Source organism: Homarus americanus, unplaced genomic scaffold (assembly GCF_018991925.1).
Source record: "Homarus americanus isolate GMGI-L3 unplaced genomic scaffold, GMGI_Hamer_2.0 scaffold25827, whole genome shotgun sequence".
NCBI lineage: Eukaryota > Metazoa > Arthropoda > Malacostraca > Decapoda > Nephropidae > Homarus > Homarus americanus.
The window spans coordinates 8233951-8254858 of record NW_024738300.1 but is presented as its reverse complement, the minus strand read 5'-3'; the positions used below and the strand labels follow the sequence as shown (position 1 = coordinate 8254858).

Sequence of the window (20908 nt, the reverse complement as noted above, 5' to 3'; positions counted from 1 at the left end):
TATGGTGCAGTCTAAGGGTTTGCTATTAATGATATACAGCTGCTCCCCGACTTAAGACGGGTTAGGGACCAACATCCAGGTCGTAAGTCAAAGTGGTCGTAAGTCGGAAATGCTTAAATAACACACAGAAAATCGAAAATGGGGCTCTTTTTTCTTCTCAGCACCACAAAACACTCACTTTTAAGCTTGTCAGCCATTTTAAAGTGAATTACAGATAAAAATTTTGTCTGTGTACTGACTTTGGGACTCGAAAATAAGTAATTTGACCCAATTTTGGTACGACTGAGGCAGGTCGTAAGTACGGGTGGACGTAAGTCGAGTAGGTCGTAAGTCGGGGAGGAGCTATATCTCGAATTAAGGTATCACACAAGTTACCAGTTATGGAGACTAATCTTCCTTGTTTGTTATAAGAACCTGCCATATTTTGCGTAATTCCGAATACAGTATTAAAAATACAACTGTTCAGTAGTGTCTGCCAAAAACCTTGTTACTCAATTTTTTTGTCTAGTGGTATGCTAAAAACATGTGAAGATAGGAATATAAAAAAAAAAATATTATATACCGGTTCTACAAATTTAATATTTGGTGACTCCACCCTTTAGCTTTATTGACCAGCTGGAGGCATTTGGGCAAAGATGCTGACATATTCTTGAAATAGTCTGCATCCATATTGTGGACCCACATTTTTTCAAGGAGTTGATGAGGCAAGGCACCAATGCTGTCACAGTCATGAAACTTTCTTTTCATGTAAGACCAACTATTTTCAATTGGATTTTAGTCAGGCGAGTTGCCTGGTCAATCCAAAACCTGTACATCATTTTCTCGAAAGAAATTAGTCACTTTTTTGGCCTTGTGACATGGGCAGAAGCATGCATAAAGTAGGAGCACCTGTGGCTGTCATAAAATGTGAGCATATGGTCCCTCAACACTTCAATATACCTTTCACCATTCATTGTCACATTCTTTGGTAGAGAGTACAGTCCTCCATGACCACAGTCACCACTGAAGCAACCCCACAACATGACAGAATCAGGGTGTTTTACAGTCTTTTCAGTGAATCTGATGTTGTAGCTGTTGGCACCAACCGGTCTCCTCACCCGCCCTTGACGCACTGTACCGAAAAGTGGACTCATCACTTCACATAACCTTTGCCCAGTCCTCAGCAGTCCAGTTCTGGTATTTCTTGGAAAATTCCAGCCTTTGCTTCATCATTCTGGGGATCAGAAACGGTTTCTTGGTAGGAGACCGGAAGGGGAGGCACAGCTCCTTCTGCAAGCGATTCTGGATGGTCCGCTCAGACGCGTTCCCCAGCACACTTGGATGGGCTTTCTAAAGCTCAGCTGTCGATATTCGAGGATTCTTGAGTACTTCACGCTTTAGAAGCTTATCATTTGTCTTTGTGGTCTTCCTAGGGTGAACTGGGATGGGTTTTCTGGGTGGAACGTCTGAGTCAGGGCAGGCAGCAGCTGCTGATTTAAGTCGCTTGACTGTTGCTATGCCATGTCCTATACGTCGTAATGTTACCAATAAAGACACATTTTCAGTAATAAAATTTAATAGTTTGGACTTGTCCACATTACTCAAGTACTTTCCAGGCATCTGGTTAATGTCAGGCCGAAATAAAGCACCGCAAACATGATGGGAAGGGAACACAACAATTATCCAGGTGGAGCGCCGAGAACATAGCCCCTCTCTTGGCCAGAGGTCAGCGAGCACTGGTGGGTCTATGCTCTTAGTGCCTCAACCAGACTCTCAGAAGTTGCCAGATGTTACAACAATTTTGTATTCACTTGGTGTATGGTTGCGAATGCAGAAAACTCTTAATACAAGTATGTTTTTTTCCTCTCGAGGGGGGTGGGGGAGATCAAGTTTTTTTTTTTTGTGGAGACTGTACAGTATAAGGAGATTCATCTATCCTGCTTGTATCTTATGTTTATGGATTGTACAGTAGTAGTAAATTATATGACAAATGAAAATGGATACTTAATTTTTTTTTACATAAATCCCTTAGCTTTGTAATGAAGATAATTGAGCGTTGTAATTCCATATTTATCTGAAGTATACAGTACGAAATCATCCTTGAAAGCTGCAGCAGTGTGCCTTCTTCTCTTCTTTAATTTATGGCACCTCACTCCTCAAAAAGGTCTCCTCTGAAGGGGCCACTATGACAAGAGCCTCCTGGCCACTCCATTACTACACTCATGTTTGTCTTCTCTATTCCCTTTATTACCTCCTTTGTTTTCTTTTGATCTGTTGTTCCATCCTCCAGCTCCAGTTTCACTCTTGCCCCAGTTACCTTTGCCTTCATTTTCCTCACCACTCCATCTACAAATATTTTTTACCAACTATGGGAAGAAGACACACCATCCTTATTTCACACTTACAGACAACTCCCCGGGTTATGAATGACTTGGATTATGGATTTACGACATTACGGCTAATCCCCCTCAAGTTCTATTTAAAATGAGCACCAAGTACAGTAATTCCTGGGCCAGGTGGGGATATTTTTAACCATACCATATACATGTATTACGGTTATTTTGTTAACTCTTAAATGTATGTAGATACTGTATAGTGATATCCCTTTTAACTGGAATAATTGGTGCAGAACACTTCTGGAATGAGATATTTTTGGGTATTGAGATGAATTTCTCATCGCGAGAAAAAATTGCATAACCCTGGAATTTTTCTGGATACTAGGGTAAGTTATCCGAGAGTCTGGTCTAAGCATATTGCATGGACAGATGCAGTACAGTATTTATTTATGCAAACACCACTGTACACGTACAATATATTGTAAATAAACGAAATATGGTAATTTATGCATTTAACTGTACTCGCCAGCAGACGCTGTTGTCTTGGGCTTGTGATGCAGGCAGGCCTAATGGTGGTATGGTGATGCTTGTTGGCCTGTTTTGTCCTGTACCATCTACTGTAACAACTGTTACTAACTGTCCTTCTCCTCTCCTTCCATGAAGGAGGGTTTGTGCACACACCGTATACTGTACATACACTCTCTACACACTAGGCTACAGAAGGTATACTCTGTCCACCCTGCTATGTACAGTACATGTAACTGTATTTATTTTTTATGTCTTAACTCTGTATTCTTGGCTGATTGTGTCCTGGTACAGTAATGTACTTTACTGCACAACACAAGTTGTATGTAAAAACAGCAGCAAGCAAGGGAACAACTTTGTACAATGGCAGCAGAATATGAACTAAGTGCACAGGCCTACGACCTAAGTTACCCTAGCACCTAGCCCACCCACGCGTCCGTCACATGGGGACGCATCAGGGCATGATGCAATCTTTGGGAGCTCTCGGAAAATTTGGTCCCAAACCTGGAACGGAGAGATTTTTCAGATTTTTATGGAAAATGCGTATGATTTCATCTTCGGAAACTCGTTCCCGTGCCCAGAATGGAGAGAGTTTTCCAAAAATTTCCTGGAAGGCTCATAATCATTCTGGCAATTGTAGAGTCCCGAGGACTGGAGATAATGGCTAACTGGGAGATTATTGTATAAGTAATATTCTTCATTTTTTATTTACTTACATACACACTCAAATTTACATACTGAAAGAGAAAAAAAATAGAAATAATAATAAAAGAATTATCGTTAATTACGTAATATATAAAGTATTTTTAACGTGTAATTCCGGGTAGATATTATTTATTCATTATTATTATTGTCGGTTACATACACACACAACCCTACTTAGAGATAATGCAAAAATAAATACATATAGATACTGTAATTATAATAATGTATAAAGATTTAAGTACCTACAGTCTTCCACAATGAGATTGTGTGGGCAGTGTGTGGAGGTCAGAGGGTCAGTGGTGGAGCACTGTTGCTAGGGATGTTGCTTCATTGCTAAGGTGAGCACCAGGGGCGACTCCTATGCAGTTTGAACAGTAACTTACATCATTTTTGCTATGCTTTCATTAATGCTATTTATATACAGTACTTCTGTTATTGCTGTTTATAAGCCTGTAATTTTATGTTTTAATGTTACAGTGTACAGTTAAAGCTACTTTTAGGAGTGAATCTAGTGATCTGAACAAAGTTTTCACAGGCAGTTGCAGAGAGTTTACTGTACATTTTAGGCCTGGTGCTCCAAATTCCGGATAAACGCCCTATCTAGCTACCCCTAGGTCCCAAGCATGCAGGATAAATGGCCCTATACCTTTATAGTAATTGTGTACACATTATATGTACTGTACTTTGTGCTCGGTGATTACCAATGGGAGGGTCACTTCCGGCTTATGGATTGCCTCCAGGATCAGAACCCTTCCATGACCTGAGGAGTGTGTGTATATTCACCTCAGAGCTGCCAGTTAGTCCTATTATGTATTTTCTGAATTGTAGAATACAGGTCCACCACCGATTTTCCGGCACCCTTGGTTCCAAAGCCTTGCCGGATTATCCATTATGCCGGACCAACCGAGGTCAGGTAATAATAAATCAACAATGCATCTCTGACCCACTAATGATACACCTCCTGTGTCTCTAAAGCACCATGGACTGCTAGAACATAAATTAAACAAATATTAGATGTAAATTAAATGTGAAAAAGCCATAATTTTGAGCAACATTACTGTACACACTTTGTACACGAATGTACTACACTAGACTAAATTTTGTATCTCTTGTGCAAACTATGTGATGTTTATACTCAAATTAATCACCATCTTACAAGGATTCCAGCAATGTAAGTTATATTCTGCTAAGTCTAGTCAGCTACATGTGATAAGATAAAAACTTTAAGCCTAAACTACCTTCACCCTGGCTGGGAGGGAGGGAAGTTAAGTGCTTTCTCATAATTTTGTCCGGACTAAAGGAGGTGCTGGACCATCAGTGGTGTACCTGTCCTTTCACTTTACAGTATATCATCCTTCTTGGTGATGATTAGTGCTACTATTTGTTTCTTTATTCCTTTATAATTTTCATTCATTTCAACACACACCATCTGACCATTCATTCCTTCCCATACCTCACTGTTTTCCTCCTACCAGCAGATATGTCTCTCCGTTTCCTAATATTTATCGGCCACCGTCCTACTCTTTTCTGTTTGATTATTTTATTTGTGTTAACCGTCCTATCATAAAACTTTCCTCTTTAAGTGTGTCCACCCTTAAGGGGTGAAGAGAAGTTTACAGTACATTAACGCTTTTTGTGGGTTTTGTTTGGTTTGTGTTTTTTTTTTGTTTTTTTTTTTTTTTTTGTTTGTGTGTGTTGTGTGGTTTGTTTTTGGTTTTTGTTGTTGTGTTATTTATATTGACATATAGTAGTGATTTAATTCTTTGTGTTTACTAAAGTTGCATTGTTTAACTGGTAAATCAGAAAATATTTAACATAACAAAAAAAAGGTTTCAAATCTAGTTTTTTTTTGGGTGGTTTTTGTGGTTTTTTGGTGTGGTGTGTGTTGTTGTTTGGGGTTTGGTGTTTGTTTACTCATTTTAGCGCACCTGTACGCCACTCCAACACCTACCCTGTTCTCTACCCCACAATAAACTTACAAATTTCAAAAGGAAATTATACACTACAATTAATTTAAAATAAGAAAGACAATAAAACTTCAAATTATTTTAAAAGATATATACAGTACAGTATGCGATGATATCACCGTTACCCGGAACAATTGGTGCGGAGCACTTCCGGAGATGAGAGATTTCTGGGTAACGAGATGATTCTCTCAAGGCCGGAAAAAATCCCTCTTCCCCGGAATTTTCCAGGTATCGGGAAAATTTTGTCAGAATTTTTCGGAAAATGTGCCCCTCACAAATTCGTTCTCAAAGCCAGAATTATCCGGAAATTTCCGGCTTTGTGAATGATTTTCCGAGAAAATTTAATTTCCAGCCATCGGAGAGTTTCGGGTTTGAGGAATTCTGGCTAACGTTGATATTATATATTTTTTACACTGGCGAAAGGCTAATTAACCAATGTCTGTCAACCTACAGTAAATGGTCCTCACCCTCGACTACATATGTTTAGAGTACTATAGATTATTGTTTTAAATAAAGACTACAACTCCATGAGGTCCATTATAAGTATTTATGGTGCTGTATATAAACCTGCTCTTTCCTCTCCAGTTAGTGTAAGATGAATTAATTAAATGGAAAGTTTACCCTGTGTGAATGACTTTTTGGTGAATTTTCACTTTTGTATATATACAGTATTTGATCTTTATGTTGTTATACTGTATTATATTATTTAATTTATTTATTTATTGATAAATGGCATGGGTAGAGATGTGATTGATGTCAGTGTCGGACCTATCTACTAAGGCATTCCCATATCAAAGATTGAAGGTACAGCATTGAAGCAGAAAATTTTGAAATGCTAGTCCAGGGTATATACTAGTACAGTACCTTATATGAAATTGGGGAGGTAGTGGCTGCTGGATTGAATATTGACGGCAAAGGCGTGTGTACTCCCACAAAGCTGTTCAAGTTGAAATTATGTGAAGAGCTGCAAGGCTATAGATAAGACATCGGCAAGAGTATGTATTGCCTACCCTCATAAAACGGGGTAACGTGCTTGAAAAATAATGTTTGGTCAATTTAATGTCTTACGGTAAATAGGGTTAAGGGGAAGAGCTTATGTAGATAGTAGTTTTTTATCATTTTTTTAAAATGTTATTTTCGTAGATTAAAATAGAAACATTAATAATAAGTAAACCCCCAAAACAAAGTTGTGCTTTTGTAATTAAAGGTTTAATAAGCAGGAATACTATACCTGTACTCAACTGTATTAACAAGAGAACTAAGAAACCAAGATTGTTCTTTAACAATAGCATAGACCGCTCCCTGAGGCAGACCGATGCTGCTATGTTGGTGTGGTCACAATTGCCTGACGAGAGTGCATAGTGATATAAGAATAGTGCAGCATTCATCCCAGCTTCGTCACATCATTTATACCCCCACGTATTGTATAAAAAAATGGGGAACTGGGTTGAATTTTTTCAGTGGTGTAAACAAAACCATATCATATAAAACTGCATATACCTAAGGATCATAAATACCATAACGGAACTGTAGGTGATGGTCATGGATCTGCAGCAGAAAATACTGTATATTTTAACCTCTTTGATCCTAGGGGCTGATATGGCTCGAAACACCCAATCAGAGGTAGTGCCATATTTTACCTGCACTCAGCTTATACAGTACAGGTATATATATATATATATATATATATATATATATATATAATATCTTATTGTGCTTACTCTTTTATTACCTCTATTTTAATTCTTATTTCTCATTGAGTTAATATAATATACTGTATACATTATTTGCAATACTAATGACTAGGATGGGACTAAATGATGAAACAGTAAGTAGTATGTGAACTTTTTTTTGGTGATGTGAAATTAGAAAATACATATCGTGAGCCATCCCAGGTTTCCTATTTTTGTGAAATAACTTTCTTCCAGTCTATGATGTGTGAATTTTTACTTGCTTACACACATTATTATTATCACTATATTACAACAGTCACTGCCATACACCACCATCACCACCCCTGACACACACCACTACCATAATCACCCCTGACACCCCACCACCATAATCACCCCTGACACCCCACCACCATAATCACCCCTCACACCACTACCATAATCACCCCTGACACACCACCATACAGTATCTTAATTAACCTATAATTGAAAACCTGGAGTAGGTTTATGATGGCCGGGTCTCTCTTGGAGTTATTACCACCTGGCTGGTGTGTCTTAGCAGTAGAGTATTCTTGTGCCATCTGTCCATCATTCCACTCTCAGTTGACTTACAAGTTTATGGAAGCACTATCTCAAATTATGCTTGAAAAATTTATTAATGCAGGGTACTTATACTGTTACTTTATACAGGTACAGTAGGGTCCAAGGATGTTCACTGTATACTAAGTCGCGATATATAATTACTGTACCTGTAATCAATGGGGAAAATAGGGTTAGGTTCTGGAGGCCAGTAAAAGTGACTAAACATGACACAAAATGGCACAGGCTAAAGTTAGCAGAATATAAATTGCATTGCTGTTATCATTGCAAGACAGTGAATAATTTCAATAGAGACATCATATATTTTGCACAAGGAAAACAAAATTCAACTCTTAGTTTTTGGGGCAATTTAGGGGATTTTTGGGAGTCTTTCTGACTTTATACGGTTTTTGGCTTTATGTGAGGTCCCAGGAACATAACCTCACGTAAGTTGTGAGCCTACTGTAAATAAATTTATAGCTATATATTGGAACATTTCGATAATTTTGGTAGTTGTGATAAATTTGAAATATTTCCTGCCCGATTTCCCTCACGAAATAAAAAAAATTATTGCTACATATATTTATACAGTATAGTCTGGTTTTACGCAGTTAATTAAACCCAAGGAGGTCCGTGTATAAAGCGACATGCGTAAATAAAATAATAGAACCTATGGGGTTAATTGAAATAGAGACTGGGCCGACCACCAGACTCACCTTTTTTTGGCTATCGCCGACACAATACTGTACATTGCAGTAAAAATAACATCTTAGTTTTATGATGGTATGCACACACAATTAATATACAGTATAAGAGAGGAGGTGCGTGGGTGGTAAGGATACGTGGCCCAATCACAGTCTGCGACATCACCGGCGCGAGTCTGACGTCTGCGCCCAACACTTTACCCCGCTGCTTGCCGCGTACATGATGGAATTTACCGTGTAAATAATAATTCTCTCTTCTGACAGGTGCCGCATAAATGGCCTTCCGAGTAAAAAATATCCACGTAAAACCAGACTATACTGTATATAGGAAAATGTCGATAATTTTGGTAGCCGTGATATAAAAAACTCGTTATATAAAGTCGCTATATATCCCGACCCTACTGTGTTGTATTGTGAGTTCCTATGGTTTATGGTATAGTGGCTAGTGAGATGGTGTGAATTTATTGCCTATTATGAGAGGTTAGTCCTTAAGGTTGTCTTATTTGTTGATCTTAGAACTTGTGTCCTGCACTGTGCTCTAAATATTGTACGGTATTGTGTTATTTTTTCATATTAAGGTATCCCCCTGATTTATGATAGGGTTGTGTTCCTAGAAACCCAAACATAAATCAAATTAACATAAATTGGGAGCCTTTTAACATGTGTTTCAATGTTATGTGTTTGTGGCCTGTCTGACATAGACTTGTATTATTGGAAAAGTTTCTTACACTTAATTAAAAAAAAAAATCACCACATTAATAATAACAAGCCTGGTCTTCTTCATGTGTCTAATTTTGTCTCCAGAGACACAATCTTTCTCGAAGCCTTGGCTTTTTCAGAGGAAGGAAGACTCGGCAAGATGCTTGCTAGCCATTTTCAAAGTTATTAATCACTTCACAGTCACCAAAACAGCAAAACCTGATTGGTAGTGTTTTCCTCTCACCAATAACGATAAATATCACAGCATCCACAAGGTTACTCAACGGTAAATAATGATAACGTTAGTTGAAACAAAGCGCGGAAACAAGATACACAGGTGAACTGCTCGGAGGATGACTTGGCAGTTTCTGCACATAGTGTACATCTTGGATTTAACAAGTGAAAGGAGAGATGCACTTCCCCGGTGTTTACATTCTGCGTCAGCGAGTTTAGGCTCCTCATCGCTATCATTAATGTGGAATTAGCCTCACGTAAATCATGAGAGGGTGCTAAAACCTAACACTAGCGCGGATTATCGTAAATCAGAGGATGCCTGTACTTACAGTATGTTCAGATGCTCTGTTGATTAATTAATTGCTGGAAATGGTTACTTTGTTGGGATCATTAACTGTAAACATTGTATAACTTCGTGAAAATATGTTAAATCAACATAACTTGGTATCTTAATGACCTTCCCACTGTGTAGTAGGGTAGTTAATGTAATCATTGGATCTTCACTCATTGTTGGTACAGGTATGGGACCATTTATCCCGTATTTCAGGATCTGGAACGCTCCAAAACTGGCTATGTTCTGGAACAAACTATACTGAATATAGAATGAACCCCAAAAGTAATTCTCAGGCCAAGTGGGGCTATTTCCATACATTCCCCATCTGTGAACTACTGTATATGTTATTTTATGGTTTATTTTTCAACCCATAATTTCAGGTAGACATATGTAATTTTCTTTATTTTCTTTACTCAGTTACAAACACAATCTTACATACAGAAAGTGAAAAAAAAATTATCACAAGGTACTGCATAAAGTATTTTTTAACTCATAATTTTGGGTAGATACACATAATTTTGTTGTTCATTTATTTATTTATTTATTTATTCATTTATTTATTTATTTATTTATTTATTTACATTTACTTGCTTACATCACACAATCCTACATAAAGTACAAAAAGCAATAAAATAAATAATTATCATAATGTATAAAGTTTTTGGTATTTATGGGTTTACAACCATGAAACTGTGTGGTGAGTGTGTGGCGGAGCATCGGAGTCGAGTGCCACGCAATGTATACACTAATTTGTATAAATTTTGCTCTTTTAATGCTTTCATTATTACTATACTATTTATATGCTTTCGTTATTGGTTTTAATGCTACTTTTAGGGGCAAATCTAGCGATCTGAACAGACTTCACAGCCAGTTACAGAGGGTTTAATGTACATTTTAGGCCTGGTGCTTCAATTTCCAGAAGAAAAAACTTAAATGGTAACCCCCAGCTCCCAAGCATGTCAGATAAATGGTCCCATACCTGTATTCACATAATACAGAATCTGACAAGTTTCAATACTATACAAAGCTTGAAAACTGCTAATTTGGGGATTGGATTGGTGTGAATGGGAGAAATTTCTCTTTTTGTGCTGTTTAACCTTTAAATGACAGTGATAAGTATACAGTGATAAGTATACAATTAGGATCTTTCTGTGCCCCAAATTTTAAGTTTGGCATCAGATTTTTGCTTGAGTGAATTATTTTGACTCGTGGCAACTTCCCCTTCCCCGTGCTGGTTCCTCACCAAGTCCTTAACTGTATCAGTAGCGTTTATTGTCATGGCTGAAGCATCCGACATTTCCAGTGATGCATTTCTTGGAAATATCCCACATCACAGTACTGTAGAGTTCACCCTGAAAAATAAGTACCTGTAAAATATCCTGGGAATTGGAGGGTGAGGATGAGCTTGAAAAACTGGCTGATTCACTGAGTGAATTTGGAAATAATGGCTCATGTTTGAGTTTTAATAATAATGACATTGACAAACTGGTCATTAGTGATGTGAAAAGCAAAGGAGATGCTTCTCCATATGTTGCAGTTTACCAGGTAGGAGTGCATCACCAACAAGTGCATGAGGTGTTTGTGGTGCAGGAGACTGGAGTAGCGGTGATGATTTGGACAGTATATTCTTTGTGAAAAATGATGGCACAACATCACCGTAATTTAACTTTTGTTTGTTTTTGCCTTTACCATGTTGAGGGTTCCCCATGCCCATAAACCTATTCTTTATGATTGCTGGAAGAAATGCAGCCATCTGAGGACACTTTTGTTCAGATACTACAGTACAGTACTTGGGCAGGGACAGGTAACATCATCATTGTCATGACGCAGATGCACATTCCTCATAAGCCCTATCCTCTTGGTCTCAGTCTCCATTATTATAAAATTACTATGATAAAATATTAAACCCTGTATAATTATTTTCATCATAATACCTTATTTTAATTTATATCTCACAATAAATGTATGTTTTCTGTCCTATTGAAGTTTTTCATTTGTTTAAAATGTCACAGGAGAGAGAGAGAGAGAGCAGATGAGAAGGTATAGCTGATACAACTTGTGTATTGTATTTGATCTTCTGTTATTAGAGGTGTTATAATTTCTTATTTATGATAAATTATATACCACAAGAGACTGATCTAGTGAGAATATGATGATTCAATAATAAAAATATGTCCAAAGCTGGTGTGCATGGCAATGCCTTGATCCCTTCAACCTACCACCTGGTCACATACACAGTTCTGTACTGTATCTTCCTTACATTGTTTGTGGCTCTCATTAGGTGTAGTACAACAAATCAGATTACTCCACTGTATTCAATGAGCAAATTTCGTACTTTACAATGAACATTTATAATTTCACCTTTTTTTTCCAGTCATTTTTGTGTGGTGGGTCTCTGCTGAAAAAAAAATAATTTGGTGTTAGTCAAATAAAATATTGAAGTGGCTTCCAGTAGTGAAAGGATTAATGGATATAGTTTGTAAATTTTTTCTGTGTTGAATAAATTTTGGGGGTTTAGCCAAATAAAATACAGTACAGTATTAAAAGTGACATACCTGTAGTGAAGGGGTTAAAACACCTGTCTTTCTCCATCAGAGTAAATAGTCTACAGGTATCCTTCAATATATGAATGGGTTGGGTAAAAAAAAACATTGTCACGTGAATTTTTGTAACAAGAACAGAACAAATGGGAAAAATAGGGTTTGATGCCCCCAATGACAAAAATACCTCAGTACCGTACCCCAAAAACACGAACACAGTTCACAAACAAGAAAAACCTACCTAACGAATGATAAATAGTTCACAAATACTGTAATTTACTACCTAACACATTATAAAAATATGAGCTAAAACAATTAAGGAAAAGCTAAATCAATGTTTAACAGACAACCAAATGCATTAATGCTGTCTGTGTCACTCATGACCACCCTCAAGTCTCGCCATAGCAACCCAGTCCGGCTGGGGATGCTCCCCCTCCCAACCCCTTTTGTTTTTGACCATGAGATAGTTATTTCTCTACCTCTTTGTACATCATGTATTGACTGTAGGATTGTGTGTGCATGTAAATGAATAAGAAAAAATGAAGGTTATGATTATATTCCCAAAATTACAAGTTGAAAAATTACCACAACATAACTTCCTACTTCAACCTGGTAGAGAGAGGGCTAGCGGGATGTGACTGCTCCAGCTGACTCCCGAGAGCGAGAGATTTGAATTTTTGCCGGGACCCAAATTCGTATAAGTGGGGGTAACATTCATAACAAGAAAAAGAGCTGGTAATTTAGGAAATTGGTACTAAAAGCAAATTTTTTGAATTGAATGTTGTATAGCAATGGATACCTGTACAGTATACTGTACAGTCAACCCTCACTTTACGCGGTTAATTCGACCCACGGCGGCCCGCGTAAAGTGAACAACATAACATATGGGATTAATTGAAATAGAGACCGGGCCGACCCCCAAACTCCACTTTTTCCCGACACAATACATACGTTTTACTAAAAACATCATCTTAAATTTATGATGGTATTCATCCACACATAATATAGAAAGGAACAGTCAATAAACTGAAGGTTAGGTTAGAAAAAAACAAGGTTGGAGTTAACACTTACGTTTGTAGAAGAGATGGGTCGGCGTACGGGAATGGAGGCTGGTTCCGAGGCAGAGGGCAGGCTACTGGCCCTCAGGTGAGTCACCATCACTGTCATCAACACTTGTCAGGGCCTCCCTGACAAATCCCTCAGTCATCATCACTATCTCTACCTCTGCCACTATCACTGGCTTGGGCTGGCTGTGGTGGGTTGCGGGCGAAGAACTCTGTTATGCTTTGCTGATGGCTGGTGTTTATGTTGTCATGATAAACCTTGATGTAGGGCTCTTAAGTCTGCAACAGCTGGGTAGTGAAGATTTCATACCTGTTTGCGTCAGGGTCGTCGGAAAGGAGGAGCTTGACTTTCTCGATACACTCGATGGCACCCCTAACATTACTATGGGATAAGCGGCATTCTTCTTGGGATGACGCACCACCTGCCTTTTCACTGACGTCATCATCATCTACCATCTCGTCGGTAGTCACATCAGGATCCCTTATCACCTCCAGGATGTCGTTGTTGGTGGTCTCGGAGAAGCCTGCAGCTGTAACACTCTGCGCAGCTTCTCTGGCAAGGTCCACTGCTACTGCAACAGTCTGAACCTCACCAGTCACAGATTGACTCTGCCTAACGGCCGGAATGCCTTGCAACACATGTCTCCATGCGTGACGAACAGTTGCTACAGACAGCTGATCCCATGCCTCCACCAAGAAGTCCACAGCTTTCTTGATGTTGAATATTCTCCAGAATTGTTTTAAAAGTACTTGTTGCTCTGCCAACTGTTGATCCTCGTCGTCTTCGCTCTTGCTATCGGTGGTGGTGTCACTCAGGTTACGCAACTCTTCCCTGGTGTTGGTGTAGTCGTTCAGGAGCTTGAATTTTTTAGTAGAGAATGCAGCTTTTACATTCCTGATTAACTCTTGGTCCATGGGCTGTAATATAGACGTAGTGTTGGGAGGAAGGAAGACCACTTTTATGTTGGGGTGACGATCTAACAGTAGGGGCGAGTGTCCTGGTGCGTTGTCCAGCAGCAACAAACTCTTGAATGGCACATTCTGTTGCTCACAGAATTTCTTCACATCGGGAACGAAACAGTCATCAAACCAGGAGAGGGACAGTGTAGAGAACATCCACGCCTTACGTGCGGTCAGCCAGTGGACATTTAGCTTGGTCATGTCCATGCTCTTGTAGGCGTGCGGCTTGCGTGCTGTGTGGATCACCGATAACTTGAGCTTACAGGTACCGGAGGCATTGGTGGTAAACAGGACGGTGATGCGCTCCTTCTGCAACTTCCGGCCCCGAATCTTGCTGGCATTCTTCACCTGGTTGTGGATATACTTGATCATAGAAGCACCTGTAGACGTTGTGATGTTCATGTGCTCCTTTATCTTGGCTGCATCCTTCTTAATTGTCCTGATAGTAGACTCGTTAACACCATGCTGGTGCGCGAGATCAACCTGTCTTGTTCCTTTCTCCAACTCTTGTATGATCTTATACTTAATTTCGTAGCTTAAGGAACGTCGTGTCTTCTTTGGCTTAGGGCGGCTGGGTCCAGGTAAGGAAAGGTTTTTCTCTGGGGGCGGTGGTCCGGCGGAAGCCATTTTACAGAACAATGGATGCACGATTACACGGTGTGGCCTGGAGGGATGAAACTGCCGCGGCTAGGTTCAAGCGTCATCTTTCCTCCCTCCCTCCCGCGGGTGGACACGTCATATTACTTTAAACCAATCACAGCTAGCAGTGGAGGGAGGTAAGGATGCATGGCCCAATTACAGTCCGATACGTCATATGACGTCACTGATAACTCAACAAAGACACACACTGCGCAACCTACTCGCACCGCTTGCCCAACATGGCGGATGGCAGGAGAGATGGCGGGAGGTTTGGATCCAACAATGGCGCGGCTCGCCAGCTGCTCTTCGCGTAAAGGGGTACACGCACCGCGGAATGTGAGCATTCCGGTTTCGGCAGGGTACCGTGTAAACGTGGAAACACGGAATGTGGGACCGTGTAAAGCGAGGGTTGACTGTATAAAAAGTTGCCATCATTTATTTATCCAGCCATAAGGGAACAAAAATTATTAAGATATTGTGTAACCATGCTTTTTTGGATCACACTTAGGTTAGATTGATACTTTTTTTTTCCAAATAAAGAAGTTGACCTGCAGTAAAAAATATCCACTACCTGAAAGTTCTCTGTTGTTTATTTTGGGCATTTGCCATAACCCAACCAGGTTGTACAACAGGAATGGAAAACCTTTTCAATTCCTGGATTAAGGAGTGAGTACAATATCACAGGAATATGATTGCAATGCTTGAGTTCTTAGATGTTGGTGCAAAGCCTCAGCAGAAAGGCATAGTTTAGAAATGTTAGGATCATAACACATGAATTAGGACTTCAAGAGAAGTTCAAGGCATTTACTATACTGTATTCTACAGTAGGATGATGTCATAGGCCAGAGAGGAAGCTTCATTGAAGTTAGAGGACAACAGATGTCCTGCAATTAGAGATGCATAAAGCTACTGACACATGATATAAAAGGTTGCAAGCATTAAGCACACTGAGACACAGTGTTTGAGGTTCAGTTTACCACCGAGTTCATGTCCTCTCAAATAGGCATCAACGATATCCTGAAAGTTCAGGGTAGTTCTTTCTTCAACAAACAGACATGTGGCAAAGCCAGTTGAATGGCTATGGAGAGCTGGAGCCCTTTGCTGGTAGTCATTGAATCTCATTGAGGAGGATGGCCGGCTGTACTTAATCCACTATCATCCAGCTGTATATTTTGAATGCTGCACAGTACTCTGGTATTCTGATGGATAATTTGTAAATAACATTTTCATCAAGTCCTCCCCTGAATTAACTCAAAATAACAAGTTAATAATTTTTTTACAAACTCTGCATTTACTTATGTTTTTTGTGCAAAATATAGTAATAAAAGTTTTTTAAAGGCTGATTTATTGGACATGATACAGCACTGATACAAAGACACCTTTAATGGAGAACCTTTATTGATTCACTACACTATATTGTATCTTGAAGCAATCAGAAAAATACTCTTTTCACAGACAATCTAATTAAAACTAATTGCCACTTCCAAACAAATGTAATCTTATTTTCTTAGTTACTATCAGCATGTACAACCAGAAGATATGCTTAGAAGTGGCATAGAACAATTGATTAAACAACGCTAGGATGCTTTTTGGCTCCGTATTTTTTATACTATAATATAGATTTAGGATTTGTGTTGTGTTCATTATCATAATAACAGGAAGAAGTGCAGTTATATACAAGAATAATAATAGGGATGGTTTCATAAGTAGTCTTTATTTCCACTTTTGCTTAACCTTTTCACAGGTATGTTTTCTTACATATAGAGACGCGACATTTTCATTTAATCAGTTTCAGATGGGACAGTGGGCAGTCAACACCCCGAGGAAAAAGCGAACGGACTTGACTTTATTGAAGCAGATAGAAGTCATCAATGCCCTGAATGCTCCAGGAGCAACATTATCCATTGTTGCAAAACAATTTGATGTGTCTAAAAGTCAGGTTGGCCGTATCAGCAGGAATCGGGATTCAATCATCGAAGCTTACAACAGCGATGTTAATCTGAATCGTAGGAGAAAAAGATCATCCAACAATAATGATGTGGGTGAAGCACTTTTTCTGTGGTGTAGACAATCTTTCCAATCTAAATTTGAAGATTCATTGTTAAGAGAGAAGGCCAAGCAGCTTGCAGCTGAAATGGGCCGAGAGTTCCTTCCCTCTGACGGATGGTTGTATCGCTGGAGAGTAAGGAACAAACTCACTCTAAAACCCGAGGCAAGAGAAAGGCAAGATGTCGGCTCCGGTGCAGAAAGTTCTCGGCCGAGTGAGAACACTAGTAATGGCTGTGATGGATAACGAAACTAGTTGGTAAAGTGCCATCCTCCAACATGGTAGAAGTACAGTACTGTTTCGAGATGTTCATCACAAAATATTTCACTTTTGTTGTAGTAAGAAGACACAGGTCAGTATGATTTGTGTGCTCACAATGTGTAGTCAGTCATCTTTAAATGAGAAAAAATGCATATTACAAAAGTGAATGACTTCCTGCACTTTTATTTCAGTTTGGTAAAATGTACAGTATGTGATATACAGTACACTACTGTATGTAATTGAAGTGCTAACTTATGCTTAATGTGTGTCTGAGGCTCAGAAATTTAAATTATATTAGTACCATATTTGATTATCCATCTTGTGTTGTGGAAAGTCCTTAGTAATTAAAAGATATTTCCAGTGTACAATACACACCTGTGTGCACATGTGTGTGCCTTTAGTCTCTGCTTATCTATTTATATCTAACTGCATATCTTAAATATCTTCAGAGCCAAAAATTAATTACTGTGATGGGTTATTGACTCTGCCTTTAAATTTAGTATGTGAGTTTAAGGGAATAAATGGAGTGTAAAGATGATATTTTTAAATGGAAAGCACAGTACCTGGCAGTACTGGTGGGTGGTTGATATGCTGTACTGTACAGTACACTATAGGGAAGATAAACAGATGTTTTTGAATTGAATTGAATTGTAACAGTTTATTTAGCCAGAAAAATACAGATACAGAGTGGATAATAATAACAATATTAACATGGCTGAGCCAGTTGAGAACCTGAGCTCTCTTTGAGGCACCTGATACTGTATATACTATACATTTATCTCAAGGAAGTATTATGTAACATTTAGTATCATCTGGAATAGTACAATAGCATGGTAGTAATAAGTACATCTCATAATGTTACCACGGTTATCACTTCAATATTTATTTATTTTATTATTTATTATTTTTATATTTTTTGTATTTAATTATTATTATTTTTTTATTATTATTGTTTTTTTTATATTTATTTATACATACATATACACATAGCTATACATATATACACATACAGTCAACCCTCACTTTACGCGGTTAATGTAACCCACAGGGTACCGCGGAAAGTGAGAAACGCGTAAAGTGAATAACATAACATATGGGATTAATTGAAATAGAGACCGGGCCGACCCCCAAACTCCACTTTTTGACGACACACAACTATGTTGTAGTAAAATTATTATATTAACTTTATGATGGCATGCACACACAATTAATAATTAAGAGAAATATCAATAATATTAGGTTTTTTAACACTTACATTAGCAGAAAAGATGGCTGGGTACACGGGGATGGGCGGTTGGTTCCGAGGCAGAGGGCAGATTATTGGCCCTCACCTGTATCACTTGTATCAATTGTATCACTATCCACCACAGAGGCTTGCAGGGCCTCTTTGTCAAACCCCCCAAAATCCATATAAGTCCATATCCTCACCATAATTATCACTATCACTGACTTGGGCCGGCTGTGGCGGGTGGCGGGTGAAGAACTGGTAATGTTTTGATGACTGGGCGACCTTGTGCGCACCATGTTCGCGCCGCTTACACAGCATGGCGGATGGCGGGAGGTTTGGATCCAAAAATGGCGCTTGCCAGCCGCTCTCCGCGTAGGGTACACACGAGAATGTGAGCATCCTGGGTTTGCTTGAATGTGGGACAAAGTGAGTTGACTGTATATATATATATATATATATATATATATATATATATATATATATATATATATATATATATATATATATATATATACATACATACATACATACATACATACATACATACATACATACATACATACACATACATACATACATACATACATACATACATACATACATATACATATATATATATATATATATATATATATATATATATATATATATATATATATATATATATATATATATATATATATATATATATATATATATATATATATATATACACACACATACATACACATATTCATATAAATTAGAGTGGAATTTAAAAACATAAGTATAAAGGGGGAGCAGTACAACCTGGGTTGTGCAGTAATAAGGTTGAACATGTAAGATTGAAATACAGAATTAAGGGAAGACATTAAATGTATTGGGATCATATGTCTTTCAGGTAAATTAGACCTGTTGGAAACATGAGACATTTAGATCATTTGCCATTGAGAAATCACTGAAATGATATGATAATTAAAAAACATGTTGAAAGATTAGCAATGAGCATAAATTTTTTTTTTTTTAATTTAATACATTACTGTATGCACTTTCAAAAATTGTAGTTGTAAATTGGATTAAAAATGAAGGTAGGAGTAATGTAGAAAGTTAATAAATGGATAGATGGAAGTACAGAAGATGAAACAAGTAAGTTTGGACCAACAGAAAAATATAATTATTCCCAATGAGTTTATGTACTGTTGAGAGGAAAGGTGAGACTATTGTAATAGGTAACATTACAGAGGAAACCTTGAATAGAGCCTCATGCTATGACAGTACAGGTATGTTGCTAGGAGAGGAAATATAACAATACCTTAAAAATAAGAAAGATTAGCTGGTGTGGATGAATACTGATTGATATTGTGAGTGATGTTGGTAATGCAGCAGTGTGAATGATGTTGGTAATGCAGAAGTGTGAATGGTGTTGGTAATGCAGCAGCGTGAATGGTGTTGGTAATGCAGCAGTGTGAATGATGTTGGTAATGCAGCAGCGTGAATGGTGTTGGTAATGCAGCAGTGTGAATGATGTTGGTAATGCAGAAGTGTGAATGATGTTGGTAATGCAGCCGTGTGAATGGTGTTGGTAATGCAGCAGTGTGAATGGTGTTGGTAATGCAGCAGTGCGAATGATGTTGGTAATGCAGCAGTGTGTGAATGGTGTTATAATGCAGATGTGAATGGTGTTGTAATGGATGTGGTGGTAAATGCAGAGTGTGAATGGTGTTGGTAACAGCAGTGAATGGTGTTGGTGCATGCAAGTGTGAATGGTGTTAGGTGAATTGGTGATGTTGAAGCAGCAGTGTGAAAGATGGTGTTGGTAATGCAGCAGTGTGAATGGTGCTGGTATGGCAGTGTGAATGGTGCTGGTAATGCAGGTGTTGGTAATGTGTGAAGTGTTGGTATGGTGTCATGGTGATGCAGAAGTGTGAATGGTGTTGGTGTTGTACGAGTAATGCAGCAGTGTGAATGGTAATGCAGCAGTGTGAATGGTGTTGGTAATGCAGCAGTGTGAATGGTGTTGGTAATGCAGCAGTGTGAATGGTGTTGGTAATGCAGCAGTGTGAATGATGCTGGTACGCAGAAGTGCGCAGCAGTGAATGATGCTGGTAATGCAGCAGCGCATGGTGTTGGTAATGCAGCAGCGTGAATGGTGTTAAATGCAAGCAGTGTGAATGGTGTTGGTAATGCAGCAATGCAGCAAGCGTGAATGGTGTTGGTGTGGCGTGGGCAATGCAGCAGCGTGAATGGTGTTGGTAATGCAGCGCGTGAATGGTGCTTGGTACGCAAATGGTGTTGGTGGCAGCAGTGTGAGTAATGCAGCAGTGGTGATGTTGGTAATGCAGAAGTGTGAATGGTTGTTGGTAATGCAGCAGTGTGAATGATGTTGGTAATGCAGAAGTGTGAATGGTGTTGGTAATGCAGCAGTGTGAATGGTGTTGGTAATGCAGCAGTGTGA

The 20908-nt window shown here is 38.6% G+C and overlaps 1 protein-coding gene across 7 annotated transcripts in view; it reads left to right on the top strand.

Annotated features, from left to right (window-relative positions):
* The window catches only part of LOC121873815 (zinc finger and BTB domain-containing protein 17-like), a 97750-nt gene that overhangs the window by 18313 nt on the left and 58529 nt on the right, over positions 1 to 20908 (top strand). Inside the window, exon 6 of one of the 7 annotated variants that reach the window (XM_042377531.1) lies at positions 16734 to 17899. The exons of the other annotated variants lie outside the window; for them this stretch is intronic. Coding sequence (XP_042233465.1) covers positions 16734 to 17231 — 498 coding nt within the window. The 3' untranslated portion in view covers positions 17232 to 17899. Of the gene's footprint in view, positions 1 to 16733; positions 17900 to 20908 lie in introns of those variants that run through there. 7 annotated transcript variants of the gene reach the window in all.